Source organism: Pteropus alecto, unplaced genomic scaffold (genome assembly GCF_000325575.1).
Source record: "Pteropus alecto unplaced genomic scaffold, ASM32557v1 scaffold16, whole genome shotgun sequence".
NCBI lineage: Eukaryota > Metazoa > Chordata > Mammalia > Chiroptera > Pteropodidae > Pteropus > Pteropus alecto.
This window is the reverse complement of record NW_006438867.1, coordinates 3488331-3506904: the sequence shown is the minus strand read 5'-3', so window position 1 is coordinate 3506904 and position 18574 is coordinate 3488331. Positions and strand designations below refer to the sequence as shown.

The window sequence follows — 18574 nt, the reverse complement described above, 5'->3', positions numbered from 1 at the left end:
ATAAAATATGGAGGATGCGAAGTGGGTAAGTGGAAAGTGTTCCCTGGAGAAATAGAAGGAGGAATTGCCACCTGCCAGGAGAAATAGAAGGAGGAATTGCCAACTGCCAGGAGAAAAATGTAGGATGGTACCTTCTCCCAAACTCTGAATGTGCGTTCTAATCTATGCACAAAGTGCTTCTTCAGAGCAAATAGGAAATAAGTGTCAGTAATTATTATAAAGTACTTCATTCAGTAAAAATAGATGTTGAAAAACTTAATCGAAAACATATTTTGTATATTTTAAAGAAAACGTTTGTATTCACGTATTGCCAGAACGTTCACATAAAAGTAAAAAAATACTCAGCCCATCATCTGGCCACTCTATCTGCCATGAAATGTTTAAATGTGTTTAAGTACCTTAAAGTCTGGCAGTATAGAGACTAACATACAAAAGAGTGAATGTTCTGGTTTGCATAGAGCATCTAGAACAAATTGAAATCCAATTTATTCCTTCTTCTGTATTAAGTAATTATAATATTTCAGTTTCCCTATAAATTCTATCTTGAAAGTGAAGCATTAAATGCACAGAAACTCTGCTGCAATTTGTAGTCAAAAATATATATTTTTTATGTTCATCTACATTGTAGCAAAAGATTGTTTTAGGAACAAAAGAATATTTATGAATGGATCTTTAAGTATAGCTAGAAGTATTTGAATCAGTGATCAGAGTTTTCAGATTTTAAACAAGTTGTACAAGCTAAGGGAATAACATTAAATTACTTAAATAGGGAATATTTACATGGCCATCAATGCAATCCCTGCTATTGGAACACTGATCAGATCTATCTGTTCCTATAGTGCAATATGTTTCTGCAATATGTTTCTCCAATGTGAGCCTGTATTAATGTAATATAAGTGAAAAGGAATTAACAGACAATACTTTAATAAAAATGTTTTGAATCATTTGACTTTCCTCTAAATTCAAACATTTTTGATTAAATTATCGTTGAACTTTAATGTGATAGGCAGATATAATTAGCCATAATTTGAATTTCTTGACAGTCTCTTTGGGCAATTTATTTGGAACCACAAAACAAATATCTTAGCAATGCTCTCTTTTAAATGAGCAAATAATCAGGATTGGATATATTTTCAAGGAGACATAAAGGACCATAATTTTATTTCATGTTTACTTTGAAAAGCTTTTCTTTCAATTTCATTATTAAAACTTTTAGTTGACCTTTTTCGGGTGGAAAACATCCTTAACACTGATGCAGTTTTTCATGCTTCTTAGTAATACTAATGAGTTGAATAATTTATGAGGTTGTCATGCGCAAAAGATTTGATATACTTTCAGCCTCCGGTGTTGGAATGTGATTAATAAAAACCTAGAGACATGTAATTTTTTTCCTAGTGTTTAATGTTCTAATGTTGCATGTATTCAATATGTTATTTAGATGTTTTCTAATAGTAAAATCTCATACAAGTGCAAATTTAATTGATTACCAGGAATTTTACAGACATAGCAATGGAAGAATAGAAGGAAAATATTTTAAAACTCATAAATTCATCCTCTGACCTACAGGGTTTCATTTTTTGGGGCAAATTAGCTAATAAGGAAATGACTGAGAAAGGAGGGTTTTGTATATTGATTGTGTTTGAGTAAAACCTATGCTAGTCAACTTCTGAGCTTTCCCAGCGCTTGAAGATCGTGCTGTCAAGGAATAGTACAAAATCTTAATAAGTTCACTTGTCTTTGTTGACTGTCAGTTATCATTTAAGACTTTGTTTCCCTTCCACGAAATTACAGTGGAACAATGTTTCATCAAAGCCTAGGAGCACAAGTGCCCATGTCTGTGATCAAAGACATCATCTTAAATAGGTCTGATCCAGCATCACAGAAGAGGGCAGGTTGCTTCTGCTGGAGGGGAAAACGTGGAGCTAAGATGACAAAGTTAATCAGTCATTGCTTTGGCAATAAATAATAAGATATGCTGAGAACTGCAAATGAGAACATCCTTCGGTTCCTCAGAGATGTGTCTGCTTAACACCTGATTTATCTAAGCTTGTGAAGCCACTAAGATTTGACCTTGATGAATAAAAAGCAGCTCTGTAATGAATCTGGAATTAAATTAGTTTTGATGGTGTATGCATGGCTACCATAATGTGCTACTTAAAGTGATCATGAAATAAGAAGCTCTGAGAATAAAAGAAACGAGTGCAGCTAGACAGTTGTTGAAAAAGGAGCTTCAAATTATCTGACTTCATTTTTTTTCTGACTTTAGTTTTTAAGAGTTTACAGTTTGAGAAAGATGATCTGATTTTCTTTACCCAATAATCTATTGTTTGTATTATGTTAGAGACCTTAACAAATGTCTTATTATTGTTCATTGACACATTTATTTTAGTTGTTATATTATTAATTGACTCTCCATATCTAGAATGAAATAGATGATCTGATTATGCTTAAAATAATTTGTTGAAATGGTATAAATTTTTAAAAAGAGAGGGAGAGAAAGATAACCAGGTTTGATGCCAGTGTCGTATTTTAATATCATGGCCTGGTCTTCACCCTATGGCTTTTATAATCTCTTAAAATAATTGAAACAGATTATATAAATGCTGTTATAAAAATGCCTATAAAATTCCTTTTACCAGTTTTCTATACCATTTTCATATCAACAAAGGTTCTAACAGCTCTCTTGTTTTTATATTGAAGCTTCAGATTACAGGCTTTGAACAGATTCAGAAGGGTCAAGTAACGTTATTAATTTAAAAGCATTTATTGATTATGTCTGATGTGTCACGCATGTGCTAGACGCTGGATTCGGAGACTGAGGCACAGCCTCGCCCTCCAGCAGCACGTAGTTCAGTGCCCGCTGCTGGGGGGTGAGTGGGGGTTGGAGGCTGGGCTGTGGCACTGGCATCTGACGGGTAGGGACCGTGAATGCAGCACAGCTCCCCCTGAACCATGACAGCAGCTGTGCGCCAGCCCAGAGCGCCGGGAGTTCCAAGCTTAAAAAGTCCTGGTCTAGCGGAAGGGAAGAAGTGGTTGTCATAGAGAAAGGAAGTTGTTTATAAAGGAGCAGAGGCGGAGAGTGACCTGCTCCAAGCCTACTCATGGAAGCAGTGACGAAGGACCCGTCCTGAGAGATTAGGAATTTACCAGATGAGCAGGGAAGGGCGGAGGTAATAACGGAAATCACCAAGACACAAAAGCTTAAAAGGGCCTGACTTACTCCTTTGAATGTCCTCAATATTTGACACTTGATAGCAGGTCACTTTGTAAAGATTTCAGGATATATTTTGATTTCAGATGTTTCATATTTTGAGATAAAAGAAACCCAGTGAAGGCAGGAATCCTATCTTTTATTTATATTTAGAGCACCAACATTAATATAATTTTATGTACTTAGTTACTGTTTTCTATTTAATTGATAATTGGTTATTTTCAAGGTTTACATACAGTATTTTACCCACAGTCCATCATTTTTGGTAGCAGCATCGAAGTACAGGATGTCTATGGAATACATCAGTACAGTATTTTTAAATTCTGATATATGTATTTTATGTCTGTGTTTTATTTTCACTATTAAAGATAAGGCACTGACAAAGAAATATTAATGGATTTATTGCTGAGTGGCATGGGACTGTTCAAAATCTTGCTTATATTCTTTTAGACTAATTTTTCATAACCTGTACACACTATTGCATTTATAAATAATTACTAGAATATGATAAATATATTCATCAAGATGTATTAAAAATGCTGTGTGAGCTCAGTGAAGGGGGCCGCCTAACTGAAGAAATAGGTTCTAGCTAGACTTGAAAGGATGAATGGAGATCTTCCCAAGCAATGTGGAGAAAGGGACCGCAAAGCACAGTGTAAGGGCGATGGAGCAGAAGATGGTGCGGGGAGATCGTGTGGAGATGGGGCTGAACAGGCTGTTTGGAGTCACATTGTAAAGGAATTTGTGAGTAGAGCTATTAGAGGATTTTTATTTGGGAAAATGACAGACCACAGAAATTAAGTGACGTGCTAATTAATAAAATGGTGTGTAGAACAAAAACTCAGTCTAAATGTTATTCTCGTACTATACAGTGTGTTGCTGTAGATAAATTTGGAATTTTCTTAGTTGCAAGAACATTATTGAACATTTCCGACTCTAAAGTTGACCTGCTAAATTTTGGCTTATTTATAGCCAGCCTATCATCTATAAAAATATATCAATACAGATGAACTTAGGGTGTGCGTTCTGTGTCATTTATAAAAATGTATTTTTAAATGGTTTTGGTGTTTTTAAAGTGCTTTAAGTAACCTATGTCATCACCATCTTTTTGCTATTCTATTTTTTTATAATTAAAGAAAAAATTTTGTTAATTACCTCTTCCCTCCACGTCTGAGCCAGTTGCTTACCTATACGAAACACCTCCTACCCCCATTTCCCAGAGTTTTAAAGTAAATTTTTCACACCGAATGTTGTGACAGACCTTAAATAGAAAATGCAGGTATCATTTCCCAGGTCGAGGCCACCCGCCGCTGGAGGAAGTCTGCCCCGCCTCACAGCCCGCATTCAAGTTGTATTCATGTTTTCCTTCATTCCACTGAGCTGCCAAGACTTACTTTCTTCCATTCTGTTACTCATCTGCCAGCTGGCCCTCTTGATGCATGATGCAAGTTGTTTTTCCTTTGTTCTCTTTTTTGTTTCCCTCCCTCCCTCTCTCCCTCCCTCCCTTTCTTCTTTCCTTCCATCTTTCCTTCCTCCCTTCCTTCCTCCCTTCCTTCCTTTCATCTTTCCCTCCCTCCCTCCCTTCCTTTTTTCCTTTCTTCCTTCCTTCCTTCCCTTTCTCCTTTCTCTTTTCCTGGGGAAAAAAAAAAAAACATATTCATTGCAGTAAATCTAGAAAATGCCAAGAAAAGTTTAAAGAGGGGAGGAAAAAATCACTTGTAGACAGCAATGTGAAGATAGCTGTCTTTACCATTTTTGATGTATTTGTTTCATGCTAGTCGTTTTATGAACATTCTTTAACATGGAGACCAAACACTAGGGTGTGTACTCAGTCACAAAGATGAATAATGCATCATCTCTGCTCTTTATGATATTCAGAGGGTTCTAAACTGAGCCAAGTTTTCTATGTTTTAGTATTTTTTTCAACAAGTTAAATATGCCGTGATTTTTAATATAATGACATTTTATTTAAGATATTTAAAAACCAGCCTAACTTCATTACTAATCAAACTCCTACCAAGTAATATTCAGTCGAAAGTGTAGAGAGATTCTACATTTATCACCATTTATATTCTTAAAATATGGTTTATCCTATTTCCTTTAAAAAGCATAGAATGCAGTTTTCTGCATTCACTCCATTAAGATTATTAAGTTAGCATTTCATACTTATATAATATCATGCTTAAATTCAATAGTATTTTCTTGCACCTTTTTAATTGCATTTTTCAGTTTTCAAATGCTGTTTATGAATATCCCCTTTGTTGGTGTGCTCTAAGAAATATTGCTTACACATGAATATTTTGAATTAGGAAGAAATGAAATTCCGTTTTTGCTGTCAGACCCAAATTGTAAAAATACATTGCATGTCTTTGAAAATCAGTATACTCTATTAGCAGGCCTGTCAATATAAAAAGTGCATTCCATTTCCACCTCTTGTTCTGATAACCTTTTCTGTGTTACTCTGAGGCAGTTCACATAATCAGAGTATATTGTCAGCTTACTGGAGCTGGGGAAGCATGAAATGAAAATCACGTTAATATTGATCCAATTCTTTTACTTGCAAGTGTCCTTGATGTCCTTTTCCACTGAGCAATAACGTTGATGTTAGGTAGACATTTTTTCCCTTTATTTCTTATAGTCCTGTAAATTATTTACAAGCATAACTAATCTGAATAAGAGTTTACCACTTAGAATAAGTCGTATGAACATTTCATCTTAATTAATGCCCATATTGTTAATTCTTCGTGTTCACTCTACAATTGAAATATTCTCTTCGAGCTTTTCAGAAAACAGCTTACCTTCAGATATAATGTTTATGTCTAGTTTAAAACAAACAAAAGTCTACACAAGCTCCTCATTTTTAGCAGAGACACAAAAAATGCCATACTCTGATTTTATGTGATGTATGATGTGTTAAAATGGACCATGAGTAACATCAATTATTGATTCCAGTAAGGAATACCATTTCTGAAATCCTTTATTATAAACTTAAAGTTGGCATCCTGAGTTTTTAATTTTATGGTAGTCTAGATAATAATCTATTTTGGATTGTTCAATATATTCTCTGTTAACAAAAATGAATTGAAGTGAGAACCAAGGTTAAAGCCAGCACATTCAGACGAAACACCTACAAATAAGAAAAGAAGAACTTGATGTCTGAACTGTCCAGAATTTTTTTTCTGTATTTATTAAATTTTATCAATAACTACTTAGATTTTTACTTAAAGTGTGTTTGAAACAACAAATTGAAACCATCTATTTGATTAGAATGTCTAGTTCATTTCTGGAAATACTTGCTTTCATAAAATGATTTTGTATTGATAAAGTGAGGCTGCTGGCTCAGTATCAGGTATAAAAGAACAAAGATACTTGAAATTCTAGTCATTCTTTTGAATAGTGTTTTTATTCAGTATCACTAATACCTTTTACCACTGGGATTTTTCTGCTGCAAAGGCTATTCATTTTTAAATTCTGTTCTGTATAGAACATGGTTTTTTTTTTTGGTCTTCAGTAATTATTTTCTTTTATGTCGTCATTATTTATGTTCTAAAAGAAGGAAATATGCCTGTGCTATAACGTCAAACAAAATTTAATTTTGATTTTAAATTATTTACAAAGAAAAATAATTACTTTTTAGTAAATGATCGTTAAAGTGCGTTCAATGTATGTACATACTGCTTTTATCTCACATTAAGGTCAGCATAAAATATTTCTGAGTGATAGATTTGTCAATATAATACTAAGCATTTTTACCTTTTTTGAAATTTTCAAAATTGTAAACTTCGTGAATAGATTGATTCATGCATATTATTGCATGAAATCATGTCACCATATCTAGTGTAATTAGTTCAGATGTATATTTGTCTTTAAATCTTTTCCTTTTAGTGGAAATTGAATAATATCATATAGAGTTACTAAAAGCATTATTCTCTAAAGATGTTTATTGCTGTATTTCAGCTTTAATGAGAAAAAGTAATCTTTAAAATTTCCCAAAGTATTCATACTTCTAAAAGAAAGTATTTAAGTGTGAAAAATAAATTGCAGAATTTTATCTTACTTATGTAGGAGTAATTTTGTCAAAACACATTTTAAAAAACTAAAATATATTATTAAATAGTATATATTGATAAAAAAAAACTTTTCCTTCACATGATTGCCATCATATGAAACTATTTTCCAGATGTTTAGAAACATTCGAATTTGATATATTACATTTAGATCAAATAAAATGAGACTAAATTTCTGTTTTGCCCAACTCCCAATGATGGAAGAGAAGTATATATCACGTTATCAACTTTGTTGAGAAAGCAGTTCTTTTCCTTCAAGTACCCAAGATATTAAGAATATACAAAATAAAAAATGCACGTCAAATACACTGATGCCGATTTAATTTTAATTATTTTATTTAATTTCATCTTTAAATGGATAAAATAGTTATTGAGGGAGAACAATTTCCAAAGTAAGCTATTTACACTCCATTTAATTTCACAAACACTTCATGGCACCTGTCTACATGACCTGTCCTGTCTGCAGGGAGCATCCAACCTAGTGGAGGAGTTAAGGCCCATACTGCATTGCAGGGGACGTGGACAGAGTGCTGTGACAGCGTGGTGGAGGGAAAAAGATGATCCAGCCTAAGGAAAGGATTATCGCTGGGTACCTGTTGTTGGTTCGGCATGATGCTAAGACCTTAGATGGGTGCACTATCTTAAATTGAGTTTTTTAGTCCTCAAACGAGCTCGCTTTATTCTTCCTTCACATAAATCTTAGGCAGCATTATTATAAGCAATAAAGCATTGGCTGTGTTCTTGTTCAGTTTTAAATTACGTACTTAGTAGACTCATTTAGTATTCTCTTGTTAATTTGCTTTATTTATTTTATCAAAATTTTAACAAATTTTTAAAAGTTTATTATATAAATAATCTTTACACATTTTAAAGTACTTTAGCATCCATTGTCTTATTTTAACATTCCAATAACCCTGTGAGAGGTCAGCTGATAAATATTTATTCCTCTTTCACAGATTGGGAAACTCGAGTTAAGAGATTGGTTTGGATATATTTTGTAATGTGTTCTTAATGGATGTTTGCAGGTAAAATAAAGTAAGAATGGGAAATCACATAGTCCAGCTTTCTCGTTTATGAGGAAACTGTAAAGGACATAAAGAGAAAAGTAATTTAAGTCCCAAGCATTTAAAATGACTAATATGTGAATTATGTTTATGTTTTCATGTGCTCATTCAACAAACATTTAATGATTGCCACTTTGTTTGACATTTGACACACTAGAAATCAAAATCTAACAAGAGAATACCTAAATAAAATATTTCAGAAAAAGTATCAAAAAATAATGATAATATATAGTGACTTGTTTATAAGACACAAAGTTTATACAGAGAAGAGAGTAATCAACTAAAGTGAATCTTGAAGGACAAGGCAGGTAAGAGAATTCCATGTAAGAGAAATTAACGTACATCAGACTTAAAGGTTTGAGACTGTGTGTCATGTTTGAGATCGAAAACATTCAGCTCTTAGGGAATATAAGGTGTGAAGAGGTCAAATCAGTAAAATACTGAAGTTAAATAAGCAGAGCCCAGATCATGAATCGTGAACCATGTGTTTCAATTGTACAGAGAAATAACATTGAAAATGTATTTTTACATAGTAGATTTATATAAGATTAGGTCGGTCGGTAGGTAGGTAGGTAGGTAGGTAGATAGATGGGTAGATTGGATGGATGGGTGGATGGACGGACAGACGGACGGATGGATGGACGGACAGACGGACGGATGGACGGACGGATGGACGGATGGATGGATGGATAGATAATAGCTGGATAGATACACATACACATACATGATCATTTTTTAAAAACGACAAAGCCAGATAGACATTTTCTTTGAATATTATTAAGATAAGTTAACACCTCCAATTTGTCATTTCCATATTTTAACTTATCTTAAATAACAGTAAAACTATTTTAAATGATAATGCAATTATAGTAGTAATACTAGAGTATGGTAACACTACTAGATACGTTTTTGTTCTCTCGTTACTTCACTTGTAAAATATACTTATTTATTAAGAGAAATTTAGTGAAAGGGGCTTTATGTAGGTTCATGTAAAGTAGCTTTTTATATTAGATAACATTTTCACATACAGAGCTTTAAGTATAATATACTTAGAAAGAAATCTAATGCGTATAGAACGCTTTCCTATATTTGTTATTTGTAACATGATGTGGAAAATAGCATAAGGACAATTTCACATTTGGCTTCCTTAATCTATAATTCTGTGACATTATTTTTATTCTGAAACCTTATAGATTTTATGGCATTTTAATGTTTTCTTAGAAAATAGGCATGTATGTCTATCCTATCCAGCTTTACACATAATCCACATTTTCAAATCTAAGGCATTCTGGTGGTTTGTGGTATTCGCTTGTTAATTTCTTGATGAATGGCTGAAGAGGCCAAGAAGTGCACTCGGTCCAACATGTCTTCTGAAGATAGATGGTCTCAAATAAATTCTCTTCCCAATCACATTTTGATTTGTTGGGTGTTAAACCAATTCTTTCTAAGGACAGCGTTTATAAGCCTTGTAATGAGACAGCCCTTTGAGACCTTACCTCTTTTTGCCTGTAATTTTGATGAATGAAACTCTAATTCATAAAGGATATTGTGATTGAAAAGCACCTTTGGATCTCGTACACTTTAATTTAGATAAATGTTTGCTGCAGTACCGTAAAATCAAGAAGTTTACTAAGCTTCAAACTGATAACACTTCAACAGAGATAAGTTCAGTGTGTTGGTATGGATAAGACATATTTATTTTACTGCTGTAAAACTAGAGGGGATACAATTAAAAGCTTAGTATACCCTTCAGAGCTCACCTTCTTTTGACTACATTTTCCTTATTGGTAAATTGTAATGTTAATAATGAGTTATACAAAGTTTTTCAATGGCAAAGCAGATTACACACTTGCTTTTTTAGGCTGACACATACATAAAGGATTTTCTTGATAAAGATCCAAGTTCCCTTCTTTGTAACTACATAGATTCTTAAATTTTCCCACAAACTGAAGGCAAATCACCAAGAATCTCTGAGATATCCTGAACCTTCAGATTAAGAAATATCCAGATGTAACTTTTATATCTCAGTTTATTTGCTTATTCACTACTTGTCAGGAGTTGTTCTATGCCAGGCAGTGTGCTGAGAACTGAGAACACAAAGACAGAATGAAGTCATCAACAGCTTCCAAGCTACGTGGACGTAACAAGCAAACAATTGCAATGCCAGTAACTTCTGTAGTGCAGATTTATGAGGTGTGGCGGAAGCATAAGGAAAGACCATGCCAACTACCTTAAGAAATCACGGGATAGGGAGCCTCGAACTTCAGTTCAGCAAGTGTTTGTGGCACGCCTGCTGGGTGGCAGACACTGAGGCTGCAGAAGTTAAGCCATAGCGTGTAGTGGAGACAAACACAGCAGATAGCACCTATGCAGTGTGGCTGAGTTCTGTGTAAACTGTGAAAGTACAGAGGGTTTGGTGAGAAAAGGTGCCTGGAGGAGGTGAGTTTTGAAGGTCAAGTAGGAATTGAACAAAGGAGGAAGGGAGGAAAGTACCAGGCAGAGGGAATAATAGTAGCACCGGTAAAGGGGCCTAAGAAAGCATGACATATGGGGGAGTAAGAAGAGATAATGCAAAAACGGTCATAGGAGGATAAAAGGCCTCGATCAGCCATGCTAAGGACTTTAGATTTTATTCTGTCAGTATAAGCCTTGCACTGAGTGTGTGGATTGGGAGGAGTTCATAAACAGATGAAGTGGGAAAATGTCCTCAACTTATTTGTGTTTTATAGTAATCACACTGACAGAAGCGTGGCGTGAGTGAGGGAGCTCTGCCTGAGCTAGGGCAGTGCCAGCCACGCGAGGGATGCCCCCCAAGTTTGTGGCTCCAGTAAGTGGCTCGATCAAAGTAGGAGGCGGTTGAGGAGCAGGAGATGATTTGTTGTTGAGGAAGACGCGGGATTGGGACCGTCCCGCTGAAGACGTGTAGGAGAAATGTGGCTGTGGGACCTCGAGGGGGACTTCCCAGTCATTCATCACTCGTTTGCTCTCAGATGGTTCAAGCTCTGAGTCTCGCAAATTAAGTTTCTGCCCAAGAAACAAATACATTATAATGATAGCTACCCCTAGAAGATTACTATTGCACTGGCTTTATATTGTCAAGAAACCAAATAACATTAAAATGAGGTTCTGGAGCAGTCAGTAATCAATTCTCAGTTTTCAGTCCAGAAAAAAAGAATTATCCATGGGCCAGGGAGAAAAGAATGCATGTATAACTCGTTTAATTCTCCTCACCTCCCGTGTAGCTTTGACTTGTAATAATACCCTTTGTCCCTGAAGTATTTATCAAAATATATATTTTACAATCTATTACTTTATATCGTTAAGATATTTTTTAACCATGCTCTCTAAATGCTATTATACAGTAAGAGCTAGGATGACAGACTGTACCTCTCAGCCAGTGACACTCTACAGTGCTATTGTGACGTAACTGTGTTCCTCAACGTCTGGTTTTTACTCTTCTACGGGCTGCCTTCGGGTCAGTTTGTTAATGTTTTAGCAAACAGGTTTGACTCTGAGTCACCGATGAAAAGAAGTGTGCACGCTGCAGAAAAAGAGGCTGACTCTGTTTTACGACGCATGTGTTATGGCAGCTAGATGCACTTCCAGAAAAATGGTTGAGCAAATATCAGCAGTCAGGAACGGACTGTTGGAAGTCCTCTGTGGGCCTAGAAGAGTTGACCAAACGTATTATGGTTAAACGGCGAGAATTTTGGCCAAAGTTATGACAAGACTTGGAGAGTAATTGCATGTGTTCACAATATCGTCACATCCCCTGGAACTGTGATACAATGCCACCATATAGGAGGCATTGTATTTCTTGGGCTCCATTTTCACGAATATTATCCAGCACACCAGATGGGATGTGACAGTATTTTCCTAGCTAAGGCTGCTCCTTGAAGCCTATGCCCCAATACGGCAGCTAGAACACAGTAAGTTACAGCACTTTCTCCCAGGTCGAATTTCATCTGCAAGTGTTGTGCTTAGTTGTGGTTCATATATATATATAATTTACTTGCAATTCAGACGATAAGTCATTGTCACCTGCCAAAGCACGTGTTCGAATGTAAATATTGAAATATTTGTTAAGCAGTCAAATGCATTACATTGATTGACCTTTTTTGACGCTAGGTCCACTTTTGCTATATTTCCATCTTTCTGGTTATTTTTTTTTTTTGTATTTGTATTTTGGCCTTTTGTACTAGGTTATATAACAAAGTCAGGATATCACTTTAGAAAATCATCATTTATTTCATTAATTTCTAAGGAAACAGTCCCATGAAGCACATTCTCTGTCTGCGTCACCCCCAACTCCACCTTTCTGTAGCTGCCCAGTATCAACCATTTCTCCCTTCAGATGTGAATGCTTTCTGCTTTTCTTCATAGCTGTCATTTTCAAAAACGATCTGATCAATTTTCTAATTCACACAAAGGTATAATTGTATAAAATTGTGTAGTATCGTGGATCAGAAAACCGAGTTTGCGGTGAGATGCAGATTTTCGATAGAAAAATGCAGTGAGCTTAGAGCCCCGAGACGTAGATAAGGGAGACCGTCCTCCACGAGCCCCGAGCACTGGGTCTCTCAGCAAGTCACGGAGCTTTCTCAGCCCGTTTCCTCATCTGTAAAACAAGGCTAGGTGGTTACGCTCCCTGCCTTTCTCACAAAGTTATTTAGAAGACCAAACAAGATAAAGAAGGTAAAAATGTTCTTAATTATAAAGTAATGTGTAAATGCAACATGTAATTATGAGAAAGTAATAGATCATTTTTAATACGGAAAGCAGAACAATCGCAGTGACCTGAATTATTCTATGTCGGTTGTAACTAGGCACCGAAGAAGATGTGGTGAAGTCGAAGAAAACGTTCAGGAGTCAGGCGATAGTGAATCAGAATGCAGAGACGGAGCTTATGCTGGAGGGAGACGACGATGCCGTCAGTCTGCTGCAGGAGAAGGAAATCGACAATCTCGCAGGTAAATGCTGACGTGTTTTTCTTATGTTTGTTGTAAATAATAAATACTCGCGAGGTTCCCGAGTTTAAAAATCTATCTCCTGGTGAATAAGTGTGTGCCACTAGTTGGAACTGTGCTCGCAAATCACGTGCTTTATCTCATGTCTAGTATCAAAGAGAGGAAAATACGTTCAAACAAAGAGGTACTTCGCTGACAGGAAATGAATAGCATCTACTTTCTATATAGTGAAGAGCAACATTTTAATGTAGGAAAAGTAATATATAGCATGCATCGTTCCCATCTAACTGCCTAAATAATTGTGAGGGGCACAAGGTGATGGGCTCACGGACTTAGCCGTGACTCAAACATGCTAACAGCCCTGAAGAATAGCCACTTCAGCCAGGCGACCATTGAATTTTCAGTTTCCTCCCTGCTGTCACTCTTTGGAATGTCCCTCCCCATTCCTGGGTTTTTCTGTGTCCCCACTCTGCTAATCCCCACCACTGGCAGCCATTCACCTGGCCGCCCTCAGTTTTCACCTTATGTTAGTGCTGGTCTGGGGTCAAGTCAGAGCAGCATCTGCAGTGACCAGATGGGAAATGGGTATCTTACGGTGTTGGCCCGTAACATTGTTTGGGTTTTAAACCACTTTTGAGAATCTCATGAAAGCAGATCACCTCATGAGTGTACACAGGCAGTTTTGTACGCAATTTCAGAGGGTCCACTGATCCCTGGAAACCTGTCTGCAGAATCATACCCTAGATCTCAGGTTAAAACTGCTGGCGTAGAGTCTCAAGTGGCTGAGTCTTACTTGACTTCCGTGTTTTCAGCCCATACAGCATTGGGGTGGCAGATTGCTATAGAGAAGTGGACTTATTTTCATCATTCTGTAAACAAAATAGCACTCCGGTTTCCAGAAATATGCTGAAAATTATCTGGCATGATTTATGAAGGCCTCCAGTGATATTTCTACCACAGATTTCTCCTTTTATTAAAGAGAAGAGGTATTGTTCATTGTAAACTGGAGATGGCACATTATTCTCCTTCTTTTAGAAAATGTTTAATGAGGTTATTCCAACACCAGTTGCTGGATATGCTTATGTTATTAACATTTCTGTAATCATGAAAACTATTTTTCCTATTTAAAACTAATCTTAAACCTGTGAACAGATGTTTGCCTTGAATTCCTAAGTAAATGTTCATTTGTTTTTGTTGTTTTGTGGTTTGTTTTAATAGTTCAGAGATTTTATCTAAGGCCATTGGGAAGTTTAAGCAAATGAAATCCATTATTTCCTTTTGCCCACAGATTTGTGGTCTTATTCTTGAGCCAAAAGAACTAGAGAAAATTCACAAACATGATTCCTGGCCTTTTTAGATAATGCGTTGCGTTTTCTCATTCACATATGCTAACAGATGTGTTCAATAATTATGCAATTTAGTTTAGACTGTCTGATCCTTAGTTCCCGCTAGAGGTAATTAATTAGTGAATACAAATTTGGTTAGTACCTTGAAGTTCATTGTAATAAGATCTGCCGAGTAATACCAGAGGCAAAATCCAATAAAGACTAATAACCCCATTATATTTTTTTCATCTAATGGTAGCTAGAGTAATTATTCACATTAATTTATGCTTATAAACAAAATTCTCAAAATAACATTAAGTTAAAATATCTGAAAAACAATGAAAAGTAGGCTTGAAATAAATTATTTAAAAATCAATTGATGTGATTCTTCACCAATCCACTCTGTCAGAACTCTTCAGACTTCTTTGAATTTTGAACAGATTTGTCTTTGAGCTAATCTGATCCTATCCATATCCACTGGATCCTAACTCATACTCTGTTTTGGAATCCTTCTGTCTGAAAAATCTTACAAACGGTCTCAACATATTGATTCCCTGCCTAGTCTATAGTGTTCATTTTTAAAACAACAGTCCACAGATGTGAACCCGAACTTTGAATATGGTACAAAAGTAGGGGATGGGTGTTTTACAAAGGGAGAAGAAGAGGTCACAGAAATAGTCCGCAGAATTCATTCTCTGAATGGTGAAGCCTATTTATTAATTATTTATTAATCTAGCCTGGCATGATAGTGACAATGTCACATTAAAATCATATTTAGAATTTAATTGCAAACCGTCATTCTTAAGTTTAAAAAAATCAGCTGTTAATGAAGTTTCAGAACACATAAATATGTAACTTTCTATGTTGCTCTGACAAATTGTGCAGATAATTATTATCTGTCTCAGAAATTAAAATATGGTAAATAATGTCTTTCTTATTTATAACTTATCGTTGTAAATATCATGATAGTGCTGAACTGCCTAAAGTAAACCTCACTATCACAGGATATCTAAGACCACATTAAAATCCACATCATAAAATATGTGTATAAAATTAATGTAATCTGACTTTCGGTATCTAGAAATAATATGTAAAATAATAAATGCCTATTTTTCATGTATGACATGAAAGATACAGTTTTATCTTTTAATGACTTAGTGATATGGCTACATATTATTAATATAAGACTATACCTTCAAAGATATAAAAGTAATTATAGTTCTTAGATTTTATATGAATGAATACACCAATTTTATAATAATAACGGTAAACGTAAACCTCCTGATTAGCATAATTCATTCTCCTGTCTCACAAAACAAAACGCTCCTTTGCTGACAGGCAGACAGATGAGGAGACCATGCATTATAATTTGCCAGTATGCAGTATTACTTAATAATCAAGTTAAATTCAAGAGAAAAATGTGCTAATTAGAATAGAAACCTAAGGGAAAGTCCTAACTTAGCTAAGATTAATTCTTTTTTTTTCTTTCGGTTTAAAAGATAGGATCAATTTCTGATTATAAAAAGAAAAAAGAGAATAACTAGCATGTCTTAATAGGAACCAGGCAGTGTTTCAAGGGTTTTATGTGCAATGACCTATTCAATATTCACAACAACTATATGAGTAGATACTATTATTACCCTAATTTTATAAATGAGGATGTAGAAACCAAGGGGAAGTACATACGGTTAAGAAGTATATGATTTGAACTAAAATATAAAGTACACAGTTTTAACTAAAATACACCAAGTAGTATATTTAAATATGTATGTTTATATACTTAAAGACTCTTCTAAAATGATGTCAAAGCGAAGTCCTCAGTTAGTAACTCAACTTTTAGACCGGCTTTATTATACGACATTTAGAACTTTGTGTAGACTATGCATAATGATTCATTTTAGTGTTATATACTTGTTCCCCCAAATCATTCTGGTAAGTTAAAAAATTTTGATGGAGTACCTGTAGCACAATTTTATTTAAATATTGACCCTTTTGCATGTTTTCCTCCATTTCCCTTGGAGTTTTCTCGTGTTAATAAAGATCAAATGTTCCACAGCGTTTTACAGATTTAAATGTCATACCATTTTGTTTTACTTTTAGTTCCCTTTCTTCCCAAGCTGTTCATCTCGAGAGGCAAGTTAAATGTGTGTGATTGTTAATTGCTCACTCTATTATGTGTTGTGGCAAATGGCTAATATGATTATAATATAGAAGTATGACAATCAATTAATTATTATATTAATAACACCTAACTTAGTTTATTTTAATTGCTTTTTTAGTTTGTCGTGATTCACCAAAGTGAATTAGCACCTAAGTTTCCTTACACAACTAAAATTTTCAACTTACTATATTTATTTAAAATATGATTTTGTTATTTAAAACATTGAAATTAATAAGTATAATTCACCTAATTTTTATCCAAAATCTCAATTTATTGTAATTTGAAAAGCAAATCAGTTCTGTAAATTATTTTTTAAAAAAACATTGTTTTGTTTATATATGTAAGCTCTTCTTACCAACAATCCATCCATTTAATGTTAAATAACTGAAAATAATTTCACAGGCCTATGTCAGTGTCCAAACTTCCTCCTTTACCTGAAATATTCTTAGCACAGCTCAATTCTACACCCCTTTTTATCACCTCTATCAAAATTTCTGCCCATTTTTAGACCTATCTAAAACACTTTTATGAAGTATTCACTGGTCAGTCTTGTCACTTTATAATATTTTTTGGTAACAACTTTATTGAGGTATAATTCACATACCATACATTTGACCCTTTTAAAGTGCACATTTTAATGACTTTTAGTATATTCATGGAGCCATGCAGCTGTGACCACATTGTGGAGCATTTTATCGCTCCAGAAAGAAGCCTCAGACCCTCTGGCATCCCCTCAGTTCTCACCCCTGTTCACACAGCCGGTGGGACCACTGACGTGCTGTCTGTCTCCATTGATGTGCCTGTTTAGAACATTCCACATCAGTGGAGTCACAGAATGCGTAATCTTCTGTGCCTGGCTGCTTTTACCGCGCATGTGTTCAAGGTCCATCCACGATGTGGCCTGCGTGTCCTTTCATGGTGGATAATACTCTACTATACGGACGTACCGCGTTCAGTTTATGCGCTCAGTGGTGTCTGCACATTGCTTCGTTTCAAGGCTGCCTTGAGCATTCACGTACAACATTTTATGTAAACGTGTATTTTCCTTTCTCGAGTATATATACCTGGGCGTGGAGTTACTCAGTCAAATAATAACTTTATGTTTACATTTTTGATGAACTGCTAGACTGTTTTCCAAAGTGGCTGCATCATTTTACGTTCCCATCAGCAGCGTGCGAGGGTCCAGTCTCTCCACATCATTCCCAATGCTGGTCATTTTCTGTCTTTTTTATTACAGCCACCCCATAAAAATTTAATTGTATCATTCTTAAGACACTTATCACATAAAGCTTTGTATTGTAGATGCTTTTTTGTATGTTTTCTCTCTCCTCTTAGACTGTACATTCCTTAGGGGTAGCGACCATATCCCATGTGCCTTTGAACCATGAAGAAATCCTCTAACACAATTACTTGCCCTTAAGAGGTTTCCGTGGACAAAGTTCACGTAGGTAAAGTAAACTGGAGAGCCGAGATAATATCTAGTTAATTTATACCGAAAACAAAAGACAAAACAAAGCTTATTTTGAGCTATTGAAATTAAGTACTTGGGGGCTCAAATTATCAACTCATCTGCTCGTACTGGTGGAAACATTTCAAATGATTACTTACCCATCACTTGACTTTGCCAGGGTAAGAACACCTAAAGTTGAGCTGATCTTTGTTTTGTCCCGTTTTCCACAAATTGTGTCATTTTAACTAAATGTCTTTTAAGGTTCCCATTTTTCCAAGTCAAGAGACACCACTGTGACTCTTGATCAAAAATATTTTCTCTGTCACGTG

The 18574-nt window shown here is 35.2% G+C and overlaps 1 protein-coding gene across 8 annotated transcripts in view; it reads left to right on the top strand.

Moving 5' to 3' along the window:
• NBEA (neurobeachin) overlaps window positions 1–18574 on the top strand; it is a 557443-nt gene that overhangs the window by 349098 nt on the left and 189771 nt on the right. For all 8 annotated transcript variants that reach the window (XM_025049493.1, XM_025049492.1, XM_025049491.1 and 5 more), the window contains one exon: window positions 13169–13312. In XM_025049493.1, the coding sequence (XP_024905261.1) occupies window positions 13169–13312 (144 nt within the window). The remainder of the gene's footprint in view (window positions 1–13168; window positions 13313–18574) is intronic.